The sequence below is a fragment of the Hydractinia symbiolongicarpus genome, chromosome 9, assembly GCF_029227915.1.
Source record: "Hydractinia symbiolongicarpus strain clone_291-10 chromosome 9, HSymV2.1, whole genome shotgun sequence".
In the NCBI taxonomy this organism is placed as follows: domain Eukaryota; kingdom Metazoa; phylum Cnidaria; class Hydrozoa; order Anthoathecata; family Hydractiniidae; genus Hydractinia; species Hydractinia symbiolongicarpus.
In genome coordinates, this window is record NC_079883.1 from 26,575,763 (window position 1) to 26,594,503 (window position 18,741).

General features: G+C 32.7%; 1 protein-coding gene across 2 annotated transcripts; it reads left to right on the forward strand.

The window, feature by feature from the left end:
• Nucleotides 1-979: 979 nt before the first annotated feature.
• LOC130657248 (tyrosine-protein kinase transmembrane receptor Ror2-like) lies at nucleotides 980-18,613 on the forward strand. 2 transcript variants are annotated; one of them, XM_057460224.1, is made up of 7 exons: nucleotides 980-1,163; nucleotides 6,566-6,608; nucleotides 6,690-6,887; nucleotides 7,293-7,660; nucleotides 12,497-12,757; nucleotides 16,031-16,156; nucleotides 16,322-18,613. In XM_057460224.1, the coding sequence occupies exons 1-7, from the start codon at nucleotides 1,112-1,114 to the stop codon at nucleotides 16,414-16,416; spliced, it is 1,143 nt and encodes a 380-aa protein (XP_057316207.1). In that variant the 5' UTR covers nucleotides 980-1,111; the 3' UTR covers nucleotides 16,417-18,613. The 2 variants fall into 2 exon arrangements, with proteins under 2 accessions (XP_057316207.1, XP_057316208.1); XM_057460225.1 differs by lacking the exon at nucleotides 16,031-16,156.
• The last annotated feature ends 128 nt before the right edge of the window (nucleotides 18,614-18,741 follow it).

The window sequence follows — 18,741 nt, forward strand, 5'->3', positions numbered from 1 at the left end:
TTGTTTTTTCATTCGATATATAAATTAAAAAGAGCTAACATGAAACAGGAAACAGGAATTTCTAATTTGTTCTAATTTTTTGGGCGTTATTGAAGTCGAATTGAAACTGCGCTATTGGAGAAATCGGTTAGGGAACATTGTTTCTTTTTTTGGAAGATGCAAATAAAAAGTAGCAAATTTGATATACAGAGAGTAATAGATCGTTTATATAATTGCTAAATGGGTAAAATTATTGGTATTATCGAATATGTGAGAAGAGTTAGTAGTATTGATTATAGGGAGTATGAAACATTCTAGTATGCAATGTTCGAAGGTTTCTATTAAGAGAGACTAATAAAGAGTCCAATTCAAAAAGGTAATGCGAATAGGGAGAACCTTATTGCCTCTAAATTTATCACCAATCTCATTAAATGTAAAATATTTCTAAGAAGAAACCGAGTAAGAAACTCAGATGCATTTAACACTACTAAGCGAACCTGAAAATAAACCAGCATGCGAAGGAATGATAATGTTTTCAATCTTACTCTAACGGAGAGTTTATTAATTGACCGTCATCTTTCTATTTTTAATAACACGGTAAAGTCTATGCCTTTAGAATGGCTTTAATGGTACTATTTTATCACTTTTCTTTCCATTTTTATATTTATTATTTAGGCACGATTGTACAAATTAGAATTAGTGTGAGCATGCCGACCTTGGTGTTGGCAAAAGCTTACTAAGTAAAGAATATATTTTGAATATGTCTTAACTTTCGCATATCCTGACAACATATAGCATTACGTTCGTATCTCTTGACAACATATAGCATTACTTTCACATTTCTTGACAACAAATAGCATTACTTTCGCATTTCTTGACAACAAATAGCATTACTTTCGCATTTCTTGGTAACACGCAGTACATTTTTGTTGTATATTAGTTCAATTATAAATCTTAAAAATGTAATAACATAAAATTATGAAGACTCAAAAATCTCTTTATTTTATATGAAGGATTTACTTTATGTGGTTAATTTAAGATTAAAAATAATATGTATCTGTAATTCGTGGCATTACCGTCCTTTAAAAACACTAATAGATCTTGATCAGATTTAAGTAAGAAAAGCTGAAACATGAATAGGCTGGCAAGTTGTGTTTTCCTTCTCATTGGAACAACTTTTTCAGGTAAGTGATAATTCTTTTGAAAACCTTTTGGTATACTTTGAGTGTTCATATAGTTCTGGCTTTCAGTTTTACTAAAAGTTTTGGTTCCAATTTTCAATGTTTTGTTTGCCAGTTATAGTGACTACAGTTTTGTGCATCGAGCACTTACTCATAGTTACAGATTAGCCTTTTTTGTGTCAAGTCTAGTTTGTGGCAATCAATAACATTTCCAGAAAATTTCTAAACGGTAAAATTTCTTTCGCAAGCTGGTTTATTCTCAGGTTCGCTTAGTAATACGCATCTGAGTTTCTTACTCGGTTTATTCTCAGAAATATTTTACATTTAATGAAATTGGTTATGAATTTAGAGCCAATAAGGTTCGCCGTATTCACATTACCTTCTTGAACTGGCTTCTTTATTACGTACACATCTAACAGCGCCTAAATAGAGCATTAATAATACTCGACAGAAATATGTGTATATTATTTTAGTTCTGACAATGTTTTACATTAAAGTGTATTCGCTAAAATGATCATGTCTGTTTTACTTTTTTGAATAAAAATAGCATATTTACATATATTGGCTTTTTCTTTTTGCAAAATTTAAATTAAAACAAATTTCTACTATGTATCATTTGAATTAGTCAATTCTAGAAAAACTTTCAAACTCTGCATACTAGAAGGCTATGATCTACTTTGAGACAGAACTGTTTCGAGCTTTTAGCTCGATGTTTAAGGAGTTAAGTGACGATTTAAGTATGCTCCACATGATCATTATTACTCACTCTTCTGACATATTCGAATCTAAAAATAGTTTTACCCATTTAGCAACTATATAAACGATTATTCTTAGTATGTCAAATTTTCTACTTTTTATTTGTAACTTCTACAAATGGAAACAATGTTCCTTAAGTGATTTCTGTAATAGCGCAGTCTTAATTTGACTTCAATAACTCGCGCAATGGTCCTTGGGTAATTGCCGCTTTAGCGCAGTTTTTATTTGACTTCAATGGCGTGTGCGAAAATGAAACAAATTAGCCATGTCTGTTTCCAGTTCCAAACAGAAGGCACTTGCTGGTTTAAAATTAAAGATTTTTACCTCTTTATATTATATATGGTTGAATGAAAAAACAATGCCTTAAAGCAGTGCCAGAACAGCATTTCTAAGTTACCATTTTTGTTTTCAACTTGCAATGCACCTATTTCTATATCAATTTTGCTGTAAATAAAAACCAGGTCGTACTTTTAAAACGAGGCAAGTGTTGAGAATTTTGTAAGCAAACAGGCGCTACTATTGTAGACACATCTAATGTCAAGAGTAGATTCAAACCTTTAAACTTTCGTTATTTTTTGTGTCGCTGATTATAGCTATGCTCATCTCTAAATTTGTCAGTTATGCACTTTGGAATTTTGTATATTGGTGTTAGTTAAAGATAAACGATGTCCAAAAGATGCGGTAAACGTTTTTCATGGACCACAACCTCCAAAAACCAATCGCAAGTGTTTCAAAAGTTAAGCTAGCATAGTCATATGTGTCATGGCTGGCCTGCTAAAAAGTTCAGTGAGAGAATTGTAGGGAAGTAAAATCCCTTTAAAATTAGCCAATCGCATCCTTAGCATGAAAAAAATTCAAAGATATCTTTACCCAGTATTGTAACAGTTCTCTCATTACTTTGTTAACCTTGGTCAGTTTAACCTGGTGACAGGTCGAAGTTTGTGATACTGAATTTCAATTATTTCTAGGTAGTGGATCAATTCTCCATTCTTACAGTTTTTTTTATTCGGCTAGCCATAGAATTTTCAAAAAAAAATTTATCAGCTAAAGCGATATTTAATAAACAATGTATATATCTATGTGCGCCAAATATTGAAAAGTGATCATAAATACTCAATTAAAATACCTCCTTCCAATAAACCCTTCCTTTCAATAACCTTAAATCCCCTGTAAAATAAGCTCCAAAAGGGGCTTATTTAAGTATTTATTTATGGTATGTCAGAAATTTGTGTCTTCAACAACAAAAACAACATCCAACTTAAAAAAAGAACAACAGTGAATTATATAAAGACTTTTTATTTTTTTTGGTTCTTTTCAAAATACTTTCAAATTGCAAATTCCTTTTGCATACAGATAAAGTAACTCTGTATAATTTTTATTGAAATATATTTGATTTTTTGTATTTTTTGGAAGTGTAACTATATTGTGAGTATTAGAAAAGTATGTTTATGCATATATAATAGCCGTATTGTGTCGGTCTGTCCGCAAGAAAATTGTCTTGCAACGGGCAAACAAAATAGCACGTAATTTTTAGACGGACGACACCGTTGATTTTTTCAGCGGTTAATGACTAGTATATATGTATTTATCAATTGTTAGCTTTTTTCTCGCGCTGTGATTGGCTAATGTGCGCGATATATATGCTATATTTTATTTTCTAATGAGAAACGAAACTTGAGAAACTTATTTTTCAATTCTACAGTGGAACAGCTGATATCTTTTCTCTGATTGTCTGAAGTAGCGTGCAAAACTTCTTCCTGATTGGTTAATAACTCACTTAGTAAAATTATGATTTACTTGAAAAACGAGACTGTGTCGGTAAATTTGTTCCATAATTTCCTCCTCATAAAAAAAATAAATTATTATTACTAATCAAACTAAAAATCAATCATAAATATATTCCCTGTTTAATTATTCTTCTGTTTGGACAGTCATTAAAGAGAAGTGCCAGTGCTCTCCACCGTAGAGATATTGAGTTGAACTATGAATTTAGGTTAGTGAAGTTATATCTATGGAGCGTTGAATAGAAACAATGGGGGACGATTTTCAACTACAAGAAAAAAATAAATACTTACAAAATAAATCACTATTTTTACTTCAACTAATTTGTTTTGAATTAACATGAATATATTACTCTAAAATTTTTTCTTATTTAATTTTAATGAGGCGTGACATAAAACAATTTTTTTTTTCTTTTGAAATAATTACCATCTCGCGCATAACTTATGATAAATTAAAGAAGTTATGATGAATTAAAAGATATCATCATATATCAACTTGCAATAAATTTTTTTGCTGTTAAGCTTCATAAACCTTGGTTGAAATTATTATATCAAATCATTACAATGATTTATGCTCGTGTTATATAATAAACTAGTTATCGCACTTGTTCTCAAAAAATGTCGTCATATATCTCGTATTTTTCGCTCGCCAAAGTCTCGTGAAGTAAGTAAACGAGAACATAGCAAACTAAAATTATAATTCCGTTATTTTTCTCGGCACTGTATGATAACTACTACGTCTGTAGTAAAATACTACGATAACTACTACGTCTGTCTGTCTGTCTGTATGTCTGTATGTCTGTCTGTCTGTCTGTCTGTCTGTCTGTCTTCCTGTCTGCCTGTCTGGCTGTCTGGGTGACCACAGCCACCAACTAGTAATATTTGATTCTCCTTACTATTATGTACATAAAGTGTCCAAGCAGAATTTTTTTTTATGCCTTAATAACAAACATGAGACCCTTCGCTTCTGCCCTGGGCACTCTTTGTTGTTAAATTTAGACTTGTTGCAAGGTCACAGTTACCCAAAAACTCTAATGTAATTATTGACGTAGTTTGTCTTCGGTTTGCAGACCTTGTCATTTTAATTAATTATCGACATTCTCGACCAATCAGAACATGCGCTGCATAATATCAAACTTATTTTCTTTAAATAAAGCGCCGAGTCTCCTGGTTATAAGTGCCATCTTTAAACATGCAATTATTTTTCTGACGCGATTCGATGCAAAAACATTTGTTAAGAGAAAATATTTTTTAGTCTTGGTTTGAACACCTGCGCCATAAATTCTAATCGGTAAAATCTCACGCTATTTCAAGAACCAAAATGCTTCTAACTTGCCCCGTCGGGTTAAGTCAATAGTTTTGTGCTGAATCGTAAGTCGGGGGTTTCCCAGAAACAGATAAGGGATTATATTCTGCTAGTTTGTAAAATATGTTTTTGGCTTATAATTACGTTTAAACGCAATTTACATTCAAGCATATGTTATTTTATGTTCTGCCTCCAATATGATTATAATATAAATATACGGCTATAAAAACAACCATTTCATTGTACAATAGTAGTGATGTACTAGAAGAAAATACAAAAGCAGATTATTTTTGGCATCTATTAGTGTCGTAAGTGCCACTTAATCATAGTTTGAGGTCTATTTTATACAAAATGGTTATCAGTTTTAAATGACACAAAATCAAGATCCAAGTAGGTAATTAAAAAAAGATTGTAGCTAGCAAACATTCCTCTTTTTAGCACAAATACAAAGTCGAAAATCTGAACTACAATGTTATGATTTTAGGGAAAGAAGAATCAAGTGTCTGCCCTATAAACATTGCATGTATAGCTTGGCCTCCAGCAATATATCATTTATAGCTAGCAATGCATAACTCTTAAATATAGTGACTTCACTCAACATTTGTGTGCCTAGTTACTGAGTTTTTGAAGGGATCTTCACCAGTATTTAGGTCCCTAAAACTTGAATAGGTAATTTTCTAATCTGTATTTACAAGTTAAAAAATAATGGTATGTTTATGAATATCAACCACAAGTAATGTCGGAGTCTTGCAACTAGTGAGCTAGTTATCTAGGTATGTATATATCCTTTTAAGACGAACATCTTCCGTTTTCTGTCACTGTACCTTATTTAATATCTCTACTGCAAGGATCAACTACACATGTACCATTCTTTTCTATCAATTCATTTTATTAAAAAGGAAGTTAAACCACAATGAAGCTTTAAAACTTCATGAAACAACTTATTTTTCCTTACTTCCATGCAACTCAAATAAAATGATCAACACTTGCCTCGTTTTATAGAAATATGGCCTCGTTTTGATTTACAACAAGGGGGATATGCGAAATAGGCTATTCTCTCTGTTAACTTTGTTCGATAGAAATATAGCCACGACTTTGTTATGTATGTTGTTCTTGAAAGCCAAATAAAGCCAATACCTACTGAACATTTTTGCTTTAATCTATCTAGTATTTATGCACCATGTTTACAAAAAAAATTCTCTTCAAACTCTCTTTTATCTCTGTTGCAAAAATTATGTAGTATTATGCTGCGATTCTCAAATGAATGCTTACATTTTCTTTCGTTTTTCGTCGAAGTAATGACAATACCAGCTGTTTCGCCTTAACAGCCACGGTGAAAGTTTATAAAGTTTATGGCACAAAAGACTAAAGATCAGGGTAATTAAGGACCGGCATCTTAAAGTACCATATATGCACCGTTGTATTGTTGTATTAGTACAGAGACTCCATAAATTAAAAATAATAATCCCATACATTTTTTAATTATTTTGGTGTTCAAGTTCGCAGAGTTATGGTGAATAATTAGTAAAATTTTATAATGTGTTTGATTGTGTTGTATTTAGATACCATTTTAACCAAGGCATATGAAGATATCCATGAAGTAAAGTAAGTCTTGTTTTTTCATACCACTACTCGTAAAAAATAACATAATTGAGACAAGCTAAACAAACACATGTTTTGTTTTAGATGCCGTAATTATAAAGACATCCTTCCAAACGGAGCTTGTATGAAGTATTTGAGCAAATACAAAATCTATCAATCAATTAGCCGTAGTAAATCAGAGAATAAGGATTTAGAACAACTTGTAATATTCAGGTTTGTAGTAAAAAATCCAACCAAACCGTACTTCAGAAGATTATTGGGTCTTTATTACGAGTATGCGAGGTAAAATCTTCATTCTGCTAACTGTTCTAGCAAGTAAATGAAGACAATATAGCTATTACAAAGAACGCTTATCTTTGAAGTCAATTTTGCTTTGAATATTCTTGTGACAATAACTCGCGCTCTTGTAACCTTAACACTATTGGAAATAAAAACAGCTCTTGCTTCATGACATAATATGTTCCTTGTTAGATTCCACAGTATGTTAACTAATCCCTTATTTTGTTAAAAGATTTTTAATGTTCTTCATGAGTTTACAAGTTCAATTGCATTTATGACACCACATATATAATAGGTCGTGAATTCTGCGTTTAAAATAAGATTTTTTCAATACACGTTTACGATGTTCTACCTTCTTAACATTAATTGTATTCAAAATTTAATGGTTTGATCTCATGTTATTTTTAGTTTAAGCCCTTGTAGTAATGTTCAAGCTTTCAATCGGTTGTTTGATGCGTTTGGAGTTTATGTAAAAACATTGATTACGAAACATTGGGATTGTGTTGAGATTATCATACAACTTTTATGTTTCGTAAGGCATCCTACATGTCTGCAATCAGTTATTGATAACAAGACTATCATCTCGCCACCCTGCCTACGAAATTGCAAAAACAACAAATGCTTTATATTGATGTTGGAGATTTTAGAAAAACTTCAATCTTTTCATGAAATATGTCCGCGCAAAGCAAGCGATCAAAGTTTTTACATCAACATGACTCAGTGTTTTCCTTTGCCACACGAAGATATGAATAATATTGAACGTTGTCAACTACTACGTAAGTAGCTACACTTGAATTTTCTCATGTCCATAATACAATATAATATTTCAAATTATGTTGGGGATTTACCACACATTTTTAAAAAGGCAAGCATCAAGACATTTAACGAATAAGGAAATCTTAACTTTTGTTCAAAAGAGATAAGTACTTACACATTGCCTTTCGTCTATTAAATAATTTCATCCGTCTAAAACGTTTGAAACCGTTTTTTCTCATTCCAAAATATAAATTTGAGGTTCTATCGTTTCGGTCATTTTGGAGTTCAAAAATATTTGATGATTTCATTGAATGTTTTTACCCCAATTGTCCGTCAATGTTCTAACAAACGTGCCAAGTAATATGGCAACTCAAGCGAGTTAAGGCCTGTCCTTAAGATTAACGTGAAAAACGCGTTTTTCCGCGTTTCTATACCCGCGGGTTATTTTTCTTGTCCACATCTCGAAAAATTCTGTTTTAGCTAGCTCGGCCGTCTTCCGTTGCAGAATTTAAAACATTTAACCGTTGTGGCAGGGAGGCGGAAAAAAAACAGTGGAAAAAAAGAAGTTTTTATGATGGATCGATATGTACAGGTAAGATGGAAGTAGTAATTTTGTTAAAGATTTTATCATGACGCTCTTGAATAAGAGGTACATTTCCATCAGTGTTTTAAACGCAAGAATTTTAACATTTTCTGACACCTTAAAAGCTGCTTGTAGTTTTTCCAGTGTTTCTCATCATTCTTCATGTCTGTAACTAATGCGACTCGCCCTTCTTCAAAAAAAATAATTTTTCATAGGAAGCTACTTGCTTCTCTACGATCTCTAAAACTTCTACTACCTGGCTTTGTAACTTCGGTAGAGTTTCCGAACACATCTTTCTAGAGCTTCCAAATTTCGATTTTTTGAACAACATATGGTGTTTATCAAAATCATTAAGTTGGCTAGAGCTTCCAAAGATTCTGAAAACCATAGTTGCAATATTTGACCTATAATGAATCATCACAATGTCGTTTGATGACGGTTCTACCTTCTCCACTTGAAGTTCTATTTGATTATCATCATCATTATCAAGACTTTAGCCCTTATCATTATTTTTAACAACGCTAGTGTTCTCAGTGGAAAAATTACGTTCGAAAGATTCGTCTGTTTCTTCCATCGACTCGACCACTGATGATGTTTTTTCAAGCATCACATCAATGTTACTTGCATCACCGTCGTACAGTGTGGTTTTTTCAACAAACTCGCCATCGTCATGGAAGATGGTTATTTCTTCTATGGTAGTTTTATTCCCTTTCCAATGCAGCTCTTTCTACATTTTTACATGTCTGATATCGAGTTTTCACGGAAATTTATCATGACTGGACCTTCATCTCTATAAGACATAAGAAGGTCAAAGTTCAAAATGAATTTACAGTGTATACTGTAAATAGTATAAAAATCAGTATAAAAAGCAAGTGGATCATATAATACTTTCGTTGTCAGCAATAAATGTCCAGAGTTCAGAATTCGCATTATCCCCTTTTCCATGTGAGTTGCGAAAAGATTTTTACAAATCAATTTTGCGCCCACATACAGTGAATTCAGTTGTTTTGAATTTTCCCTCTTCTATTACCACCTTCTTATGTTGTTCTTATATTGTTCTGGTTCAATTAAGGTTCCAAGAAGATATTCACCTGTAAGAAAAATTAGCCTTATGGGAAATTGTATAAAAGTGAGAAAGGCAATGTATAGAATATCGCTACCTGTGTTAATTTCTTACAGTAAATAATTTCCGAGTATATCATAGGATCTTGGAATAGGAATCGAGATACCACTACCACCTAAAATATTTAGAATTATGATTTATTTTTGTGAATTTGATTTCATATAATATATATTTTTTTTTTGCTTTTTTCATCTTCTTATACTTTGGTCTACTTTTCATGGTATTGAAAAATGGATTGTTAAATACTGATAAATCCACACCATTTTGCTCCAAAAATTCGCGAATGATCATATTGTGGACCTGCTATTCCATATTTTCGAGCCAGATTGGAATGAATTAGCTAAATATGCGAAGATTGGTAGAAAAATGTTTTGAATAACATCAAATACATATATATACATTATACACATATAAAAAAAGGTCAAGTTTCTGACAAAAGAATAGAAATGTTGATCCAAGTCTCCAGAAATGTGTTCTATATGATTTAAATATGCATCACATTATATTATAATTAGGAGGACTCTGAGAAATGTTGCATTTTTTCTTGTACCTGTGTATATTTACACATAGCTTCTTTCACCTTTTCACCTTTTCACCATATTTGTTACTTCTTTCAATAGTGCAGTTTTATTGAATTCTATTTTCGAAGGATCAGGTGAATGACGTTTTTGTTTGTCATGTACATAGGAATTTTCATCCTGAAGTTTTTCTAAAACATAAGAAAGACTTTTAAATGTGTTTGATATATTTTTTCAGACCAAAATCGTTGAATGTAGTGCCTGCCTTAATTTGTACAAATAAGATATTTTGTGAAAAGTTAACTCGATGTTCCAAGAAAACGAAATTGCCGTTCAATGTTCTTGCCACTGCCGATGATTTTTTTTCAAAGTATAGACTGGCGCGACTTTTCACATAACATGATGTAAAATGGTGTATCATAAATTTTGTCCCATTCATTGTCAATACTTTTTAAAACTTCATGGAAGAGATTTTTTCACTTTAAGAGTTATGTTGGTCACATCTTGTAGTGGTGTTTTTATCAGATTGTCGATATTTGGTGTAGGTGTATGTGGTGTATTTTGAATGTTTTGTTCTAGAGTGGTATGCGATTAAATATATGGCTTATTTACAGATTGTTTCTTTTTCGCTCTATGTCCACAACTGGTTGGGAATGTATGACATGTCTTCACTAGTGATGGAAGACATGTCTCCATGCCGTAATCCAACAAAAAATTTTTTTTTTCAAGTGGCCACATGGATGCAGATCTGCACTTTTTTTGTGGAAGTAATTTCCATCTATTTGCACGTGAGGAATTTGCTGCATAAACAAATCAAGCCTTTTTTATCTGGATCTTGTAATGCAGCTAATACGGCTGATATCATGAAGTGGCATCCAAAAAAAAAGTCATAGTCGATTATATAAACAGTGAAAACATGAGAATTCTGTTTGTTTACATAAAATGTTTTTAGCCAGCTTAGGAATGAGTTGTTTAATGTCGGGAAAACGGTATTTCTGAATGAATGAACCGTCGGGGATAATATATTTGACGTGCAGCTAACAGCATTGCCAATGGTGATATTTTTTGTTCAGGGAGAAGAATCGGGTTTCGGCAGATGAGGAAAAAAGACGTCTCAATCCGTATTCGATAGAAGCGCGGCTATGGGAGCTCTAGTTTGGAAATACCCATTTTTTCTTCTTGTCATATTTTGGACAGTACAAGGTGAAATCACCTGAGACATTTTTTTTTGACATGCCATGATATCATAGAATACGTGTAAAAAAACTTTGCTTTCGTATGTTTAACCTCGGGCTGTGCGTTAAAAAGTGCCTTATTTTGGACAGGCCTTAACTCGCTTGAGAATACGATGTCTCCTTCATCGCAATCTCCAGTGAAGCGAAAAGCTTTTAACAGCTTCGGAAAAACAGGGCATGAATAGGGTTAAGTAGCCATCCTACGTAAATTCTTTTGCACAGGATAGCTACTTAAGCTTGGTTCTCACTATGGGCTAACTATAAGCTAACCATAGTGCGCATAATGTGTTAGCCGATTTAAACGTTTGAGCTGCGGGTACCTGATGTATTCGTTTCACGTTCACACCACGGTCCATCGTTAGCTCATTTGTAACCGAATCTAATTACTACTTTGAAGAAGACAACGTAGCCTGGAAAGAAAGGAATTAACAAAATTACGAAAAAGGAAACGACTTAGGGTCAGAAAGGCAGTGAAAATCTTTCACCCTGAACTCTCCTTCTTTTTCAAACACCATGTTTCTAATTTTGTAAGCTAGTTTAGTTTTTAAGACTTTCTACAACGAAACATACCTCTACTTTTAAAAAAATAAATTGCTTTGAGCACGATTTATGTCGGCTTCCTTTGAAGATAGCTGAAAGTAAGCTTATCTCACTGTTACCTGAAAGAATATATCAAAAAATTTTCATTTAAGAAAATCGGCTAACGAGGAGTTCATCGGTGAGGTAGGCAGGTCCTTTAATGTTTACACTGTGGGCTAAGGTCTCAGTGCGTCATGCACACTATGGTTAGTTCATCGTTAGCCCATAATGATAACCAAGCTTTAAAGTAAGTAAAAACTGTTTTAGTGGCCGCTAACGTTAGCGTAATTTTAGCAATTATTTTATTTCGCGCGTTCTCTAATTAGTGGAAATTGGTGTATGGTTATATGCAGCAATTTAATTTCATGGAAAGCAAATTAAGCCAAAACCCTTTCGCTTTTCTGCATATCTTCTTGTGTATTTTATTGGCAAAGAAATTTATTTTCCACAAATTTAGGTTCAATATTGCCCAAATTGTGAATATTGGAAATCATGATACATGAATTTGTTCGATTAAAATAGTATTGTGGCAAATTGATCAACTTTCATGTAAAGAAAATAGAGCTGCCTTAAAGAAAAGGCAAAAACTGTAGCGTCCACCATGATAATAAACTCTTTCGTGGAAGAACTAATTATTATTAAAAAAATTATTAAATGTATAGCAGTTTAAACACAACATCAAAAAAGATCCAATTGCCACCAACCCATTTTAATATGTATTAACCAATTAGTGCAGGTATCGACTGTTTAAAAGGATGCAATTTCTAACTCCTGTTAGATTACGCTAAATTAAAATGCTGTATGTCATTATTTATCAGGATTCACACAAGGAAAAAGAAACTTTACTACGAATTGCTTTCAAGACAATGGAGGCTCGTACAACGGATCTGTCAACGTCACTATAACAGGAAAGACATGTATGCCTTGGAGTATTAATCCGTTTTTATCTTCTCCAGTATACAGTGATTTACAAAGCAACTTTTGTAGAAATCCTCAAGGATATGCAAGAGCACCTTGGTGTTATGTAAATGAAACTTCTCGTCATTGGGAATATTGTAACATTCCTGAATGTGTTTTGGGTAAGTGAAAGTAAATCTATCATTAGACCTATTTCCGTGTTTGTTTTATTCCGCAAAATATGCATATCACAAAACCAAATAACAAAAGAACGAGATTAGTTATGATCAAATTTTTAGTTTGCAGCGGAGTAGTGCATATATGGTTTGTTATGATGTATTATAGGCAAAATGGGTGTGAAATACAATCTAATTGTAAACATTTGATAATAATTTATAACTATTCGATAAACCCGTGGAAAAATCCACTTTGGCAGAAAAACAATAGACCTATTTCAATATTTATTTCCATTCCGCAAAATACACAGTCGGAATAGACATACTAACATGAAAACGAGGTTAGTTTAGAGACAATTTCCAGCAAAGTGGCATATAGTTTGTTTATGTTATGTTTATGAACTTTTGGTAAAAAAATAGAAATTGGCATTTATTTTATACCCATTGGGCTTATTAAAGTTGCTGGTTTATATTTTTTACTAGTGTTTAGCTAGCTAAGGTTGATTCTTGCGGTCGGAATGTTCTCCTTCGTTGCTCTCCGATGAGAGTAAAAGTGGACTTTTCATGGTCAAACCTACAAAAATCTTAATTAAACAGAAGTTACAAGCAAAACTACTAGTTAGCTAGTTGGAGCTTTAACCAATGCTGTTGACATATATATACACTTTATTCTTTGTTATTGGATATCTTTTTTTTAAACATCTGTAAATAACATTATGACTTGGCTATCCTAAGCCTGTTGGGTTTGTGGTGTATTCGGCTGAATACTGGTCTTTATGTTACATATTCAACACAATGTAATAAGACTTATGCAATCACCCAAGGTTAATCATGCTTACTCATAAGTACCCTTGAGCCTTGATTTTTTAAAAGATTATGGCCTGCAAGAATGTTACAGTTGCAGCTACAGAAAGTTGTTGTTTTTTAAATTCACAAATTGTTCTGTCAATCAGTTAGAATTTCTATAAGTATTGCCAGCAATTTTGTATTGCCAGATTGTTTTCTCAAGTCAGGTATAACTATGGGTATTGTAATTTATTTGTACCTAAAAGCAAAGATCAACAACTTATGGAAAAATATTTTTTTAAAGGGTGCTTATTTTAGACAAATCTGATTTATTAACATAAAAACTTTTCTGTATTATACTTCTTGAGTTTCCGAATTTAAGCATTCTATTGTACGAGGGCAATAAGTTTTTTATAAAGAAAACTAAGTATTTAAAGCAAATAATAAATAGGCATTTATTTTTTTTATTTTTTTTTTTTTTGGGGGGGGGGGTGATTTCTTTAAAAGCTAAGAGAATTGTAGATGAATAAACCGGTCACGATTTGTTCCAAGTCACACGTTGTTTCAATGCACTCACTTAGATATGTTTAATACATCGATCGATTTACCACAATAACTTAACCAGATGTCCTGAGAAAGTTAAAAAAGTTTTAAATATATACAAACGGCCTTGCAACTAATCAATGGCTTTGTTTTATTTATTTTTTTGAGGATATCGCAATTTAACACTGCCATTGTTAAAATAGTTGATAGAGGCCTAATCTTGCTCTGTCAAGTTAATTCCAAAAAGAATAAAAACTATTTTAAGAGCCTTGAACCTATTTTCTTAGAGAAGAGAGCACACCTACTTAGTACACCTACTAAATATTATTCAAGGAATAATAAACCTACAAAACTAATATGAATCTAAAAAGACAAACTGAAGAAAATAAAAAAAGTTGAGATTACTAAGTACACTAGGTTGAGCCAAAATTATGTTTATTATAAATGTATACTAAACGCAATGGTTAAAGCATATTAGCAGAGGAGTGTGACAATAATAACGATACATAGCTGGAGACCACATCATCTCTGTTAGCTATAACATCGTACCTATAATATCTGGCTAGGATGAAAAGCTGGGTAACTTTTTTAGGAAAATAATTATAGCCTACATAATTATATTATATATAAATTTTAGTTATATAAGTTATATGAATTTTCAGTAAACTAGGTAAACATTTTGTAAGTTACAGTATAGAATACAAACTTTTTAGAGTAAGAAACAAGGCTGGCTAGCTATAGCTAGCTAACCAAAATTAAAGTTGCCATAAATACTCACTTAATATTAATAAATATTTTTATAATTTTTTTCGCACTACCACTACTAATACCCTCTATATACTTTTATTTACTACGATTTTTTTAATATGGCAGTTAAAAATTATAAAACCAACACTTGTTGATAACTTATGTCAGAACAGCTAGTAAATAACTCGGCGTCCTGAACTTTCTCTAAACTAACCTCGTTTTCATGTTTTGAATTTTCGACACCACGGTTGAACACGAAAAAACGATATTGAAATAGTTCTATTGAAAAATATTCGTTGTTTAAAATGTATAGAATGATGTATCTTTTACGAAAATTTAAGAAGATTTTGCTGACGTCATCAAAAACCTGCCGAGGGACATTTTCCTTTTTAAATTTGTATACCCGTCGCCTCTGTTGTATAAAACGTGAGACGCAGTTCAAGAATGTGTATAGGATCACATTATTTTTGCAAACCGTTATAGAGATATTTTTAATGACGTCATCAACCCGTATGTTTCAAAACGGGTGGGTTTACCCAGATTGGCGAAAATGGCCTAAAGTTGGTCACAGGTGGTCCCTAGTGACCCATGCGGGAGATAAAAATCTGTTAATTTCTCCTGCTTTAAAGTTATTTAGCCTTAAGCTGCAAAGTGCGATGCAATGACTTGCAATTAGGCCGTGCCGTAACGCCTAGAAATATAACACAAATAGCTGTGCTTGTTACAGACAGACGGAAGTAGCCTATTAACTAGTAGCAACTACTTGATAAACTCTGTGGAATTATTAGTAATTTTCAGTAATTTGTTTCTCTATTGTGTAGACTTTGATGCGCAGACCAAGAAAATATAATTGATCATGCGCTTTCCACGAAGGTTTAAAACTTTTGCTGACATCAGCAAATAACCGGCACAAAATCTTTAACCACAAACTTTACCTACACAAGCAGACAGGGTGTATTATTATAGAGAGATGATACCGTTGCATTGCACTATGATGTTTAAGGTATAATATCTTGAGAGCAGCTGGAAATAACTGACGTTATTTGCGGGACAGCGGGCCGCGCTAATAGTTTGTTTATTATTATTGGTGTTAAATGAGTTGATGTGCCATGTACCTTTTATGATGCCATAAGAAGAGTGTCATTGAAATAAATGTCTCGAATTCCTTCAAAAGTTCACGCTTTTTTTATGTTTGACACTTAGAGCAACCTTCCAAGAAGTTGAATTTGAAATATCAAGTCTTTCTTTATATATTGGTCCCAGCATTTATATTTGTGATACTTCCTTTCTTATGGCAAAGGTTCTACCATCGAATACACAATAACGAAGGTAGGTGTCTTTCGCGCCAAGAACAGTTTTATTTCCTTTTCATAGATTAGTAAGAGATGACATCTAAAATGACTATAGTTTGAAGAGTTTTTCCGTGTTTAAGCAGTCGTTAATTGTTTATTCTGATGCAAAGAAATATATTGGCAAACACATTTATGTTTGTAGATGTAGGTGAGCAATGTCCGTATTCTACTTGCGACATAGAACATCCAGGAAAAACAACAGAGTTAATTGTACAGTTTCAAGAATCGTACCTATAGCACCGCTGGACTGTGGTTGAGCATTTTAACCACTATAAACGTCTTTAATTCTAACGTTAGGTACCTACAAAATTAGTATGAAAAAACACTCTTTGGTATGGAGGTAAATTGTATGTATTGTATATATTTTTGTTAGAATTAGAGGTAAAAAATAAGCCCTTTCATGGAGAATGTTTATACATGTTGTTTTTCTTAATTTTTCTTTATTTTCTTACTCGTTGTGTTATTGGAGCGTCATTGTTTTGTCATGCATGTGTATTTAATTATACAACATCTCAAGCACCTTTCTGTGACGTAATCAACACCTTAAAATACATGCAAAAACACACATGACTGTATTTGTTACCTAAGTAAGAGGATGGCATTGATATTTTTAACAATAACACAACGCGACTGTTTTAAACCATCGTCATTGCAGAAAAATTACCCGTTACCATAACAACTGTTTTTAAATTTCCTTGCGACAGTACTTTTATAACTAGAGATTGTTCAGGCACACTCAATGAATTAACAGGTACGCATAAATAACTGTCAGGAGGTATAAAGAATTGTCAGGGGGGTATAAAGAATTGTCAGGTGGGCATAAAGTATTTTCAGGTAGGTATAAAGAATTGTCAGGTGGGTTTAAAGAATTGCCAGGTGGATTTAAAGAATTGTCAGGTGGGTATAAAGAATTGTCAGGTGGGTTTAAAGACTTGCCAGGTGGTTTTAAAGAATTGTCAGGTGGGTATAAAGAATTGTCAGGTGGGTTTAAAGAATTGTCAGGTGGGTTTAAAGAATTGTCAGGTGGGTATAAAGAATTGTCAGGTGGGTTTAAAGAGTTGTCAGGTGGGCTTAAAGAATTCTTAGGTGGGTTTAAAGAATTGTCAGGTGGGTTTAAAGAATGGTCAGGTGGACATAGATCATTGTGAGACGGCGTAAAGAAATATGTAATACACCAGTTGGTGCAAAGTAATCATCGTTGACGGCCCTTAGTGTCAAATGGTAATTATAAATTATTTGGGAATAAACATACAATCAGCTAAATAACGGCGTAAAATAGATAACGCTTAGATAGATTATTACTTCCAGGAAATTAAGTATTTTTAACAATAAAAATTTAAAACATAAAGTATTTCAAAAATTATATTATTACGAAGTGGCCTTAAAATATTATTGTAAATAGAGCGTGGTGGTGATGAAATACGTTTTACCTTTCTGAATTGAGATTTTTTTTAAATCCTGGGGGAAGGGTGGATTTACCCAGCTTAAGTAACATTCGAAAGGCGTACACTTGGAATGTAGTACAGCATAAAAAATAAGAAAAATTATTGGCTTGCATACAGAATCCATTAATTCACAGAGGTGGGAATAATAAAGCCAGTCTTTATAAATCTCAAAAATGTAATAAAACATCAGGGCAACAATTGAAGCGTTTAGGGAATCTCACTTTGAATCAATGAGCTCTGGACTTCAGTTTGTACTCAAGTAGACGATTTTTGAAACAATGGATTAACTTAATAATTTGCTAATGGTTAATTCTTTGGTTAATTCTTGCAACGCATCTAGAATTATTGTGAAGACTAACTTCCTTGGATCTGGCTTCATATTTTCCGCCTCTGTGAATTGAGTCAGTCCGTTCGCAAGCCATTTAATGAAATACTCTGTGAAACACTAAACGGTTACCCTAACTTACCCACATCCAGTAGTGCTAATCATCCTTTCCGGATCTTTGGTGAACAGGATTATTTTCAATCATGTCCACCCTACAGAAGTTTTATTAGCTATAATACTATCCGTGAAGAACTTCTGTGAGTCTAAATTAAACAAACTAGGATCGCATACGACACAACTTTGTTGTGTGGGACAGATGGATTCCTTGGCACAGTTCCTGTTCTCCTTTTAAAAAACAACCAGGTTATTGTATTTCGTTTTAAGCATCCGTCTAGTTTAAGACAGTCACATGTAGTAAAAATAACAAAATATCGCAAACATTATTATCACTAATTAAAAGCCTGTACTAGCAACAAAGGTGACTTTGTCATGGAATTGTCATTCAAATAGATTATCTTGAAACACACGCGGTAGCAATTGTGATCATCGTTCGAATATCTAAGCCAATACTTTTACCTTCAATTCTTTATTATAAATTTTGTGATCTGCACCATAAGTTAGGTAACGTGCTGTTTTCGTTTTTAGGCAATGTTGTGTTTCTATTTAAAAAACCGATTATATTTTTGGTAACAGGAGTTTCGTCAGAATTAAAATGTTGATCATTTTTGCTCTGACAGTTCTTTTATCTTATGCTAGTATTGTTCAACGTCTTACTACAACAAATCTGACAAT

Bases quoted from the DNA above. Each gene is read 5' to 3' on its own strand.
- LOC130657248 (XM_057460224.1), top strand. From the start codon at position 1,112: ATGAATAGGCTGGCAAGTTGTGTTTTCCTTCTCATTGGAACAACTTTT. The intron at 6,888-7,292 runs GTAAAATCTTCA...TGTTATTTTTAG, and splicing joins CTTTATTACGAGTATGCGAG to TTTAAGCCCTTGTAGTAATG. The intron at 7,661-12,496 runs GTAAGTAGCTAC...ATTATTTATCAG, and splicing joins TGAACGTTGTCAACTACTAC to GATTCACACAAGGAAAAAGA.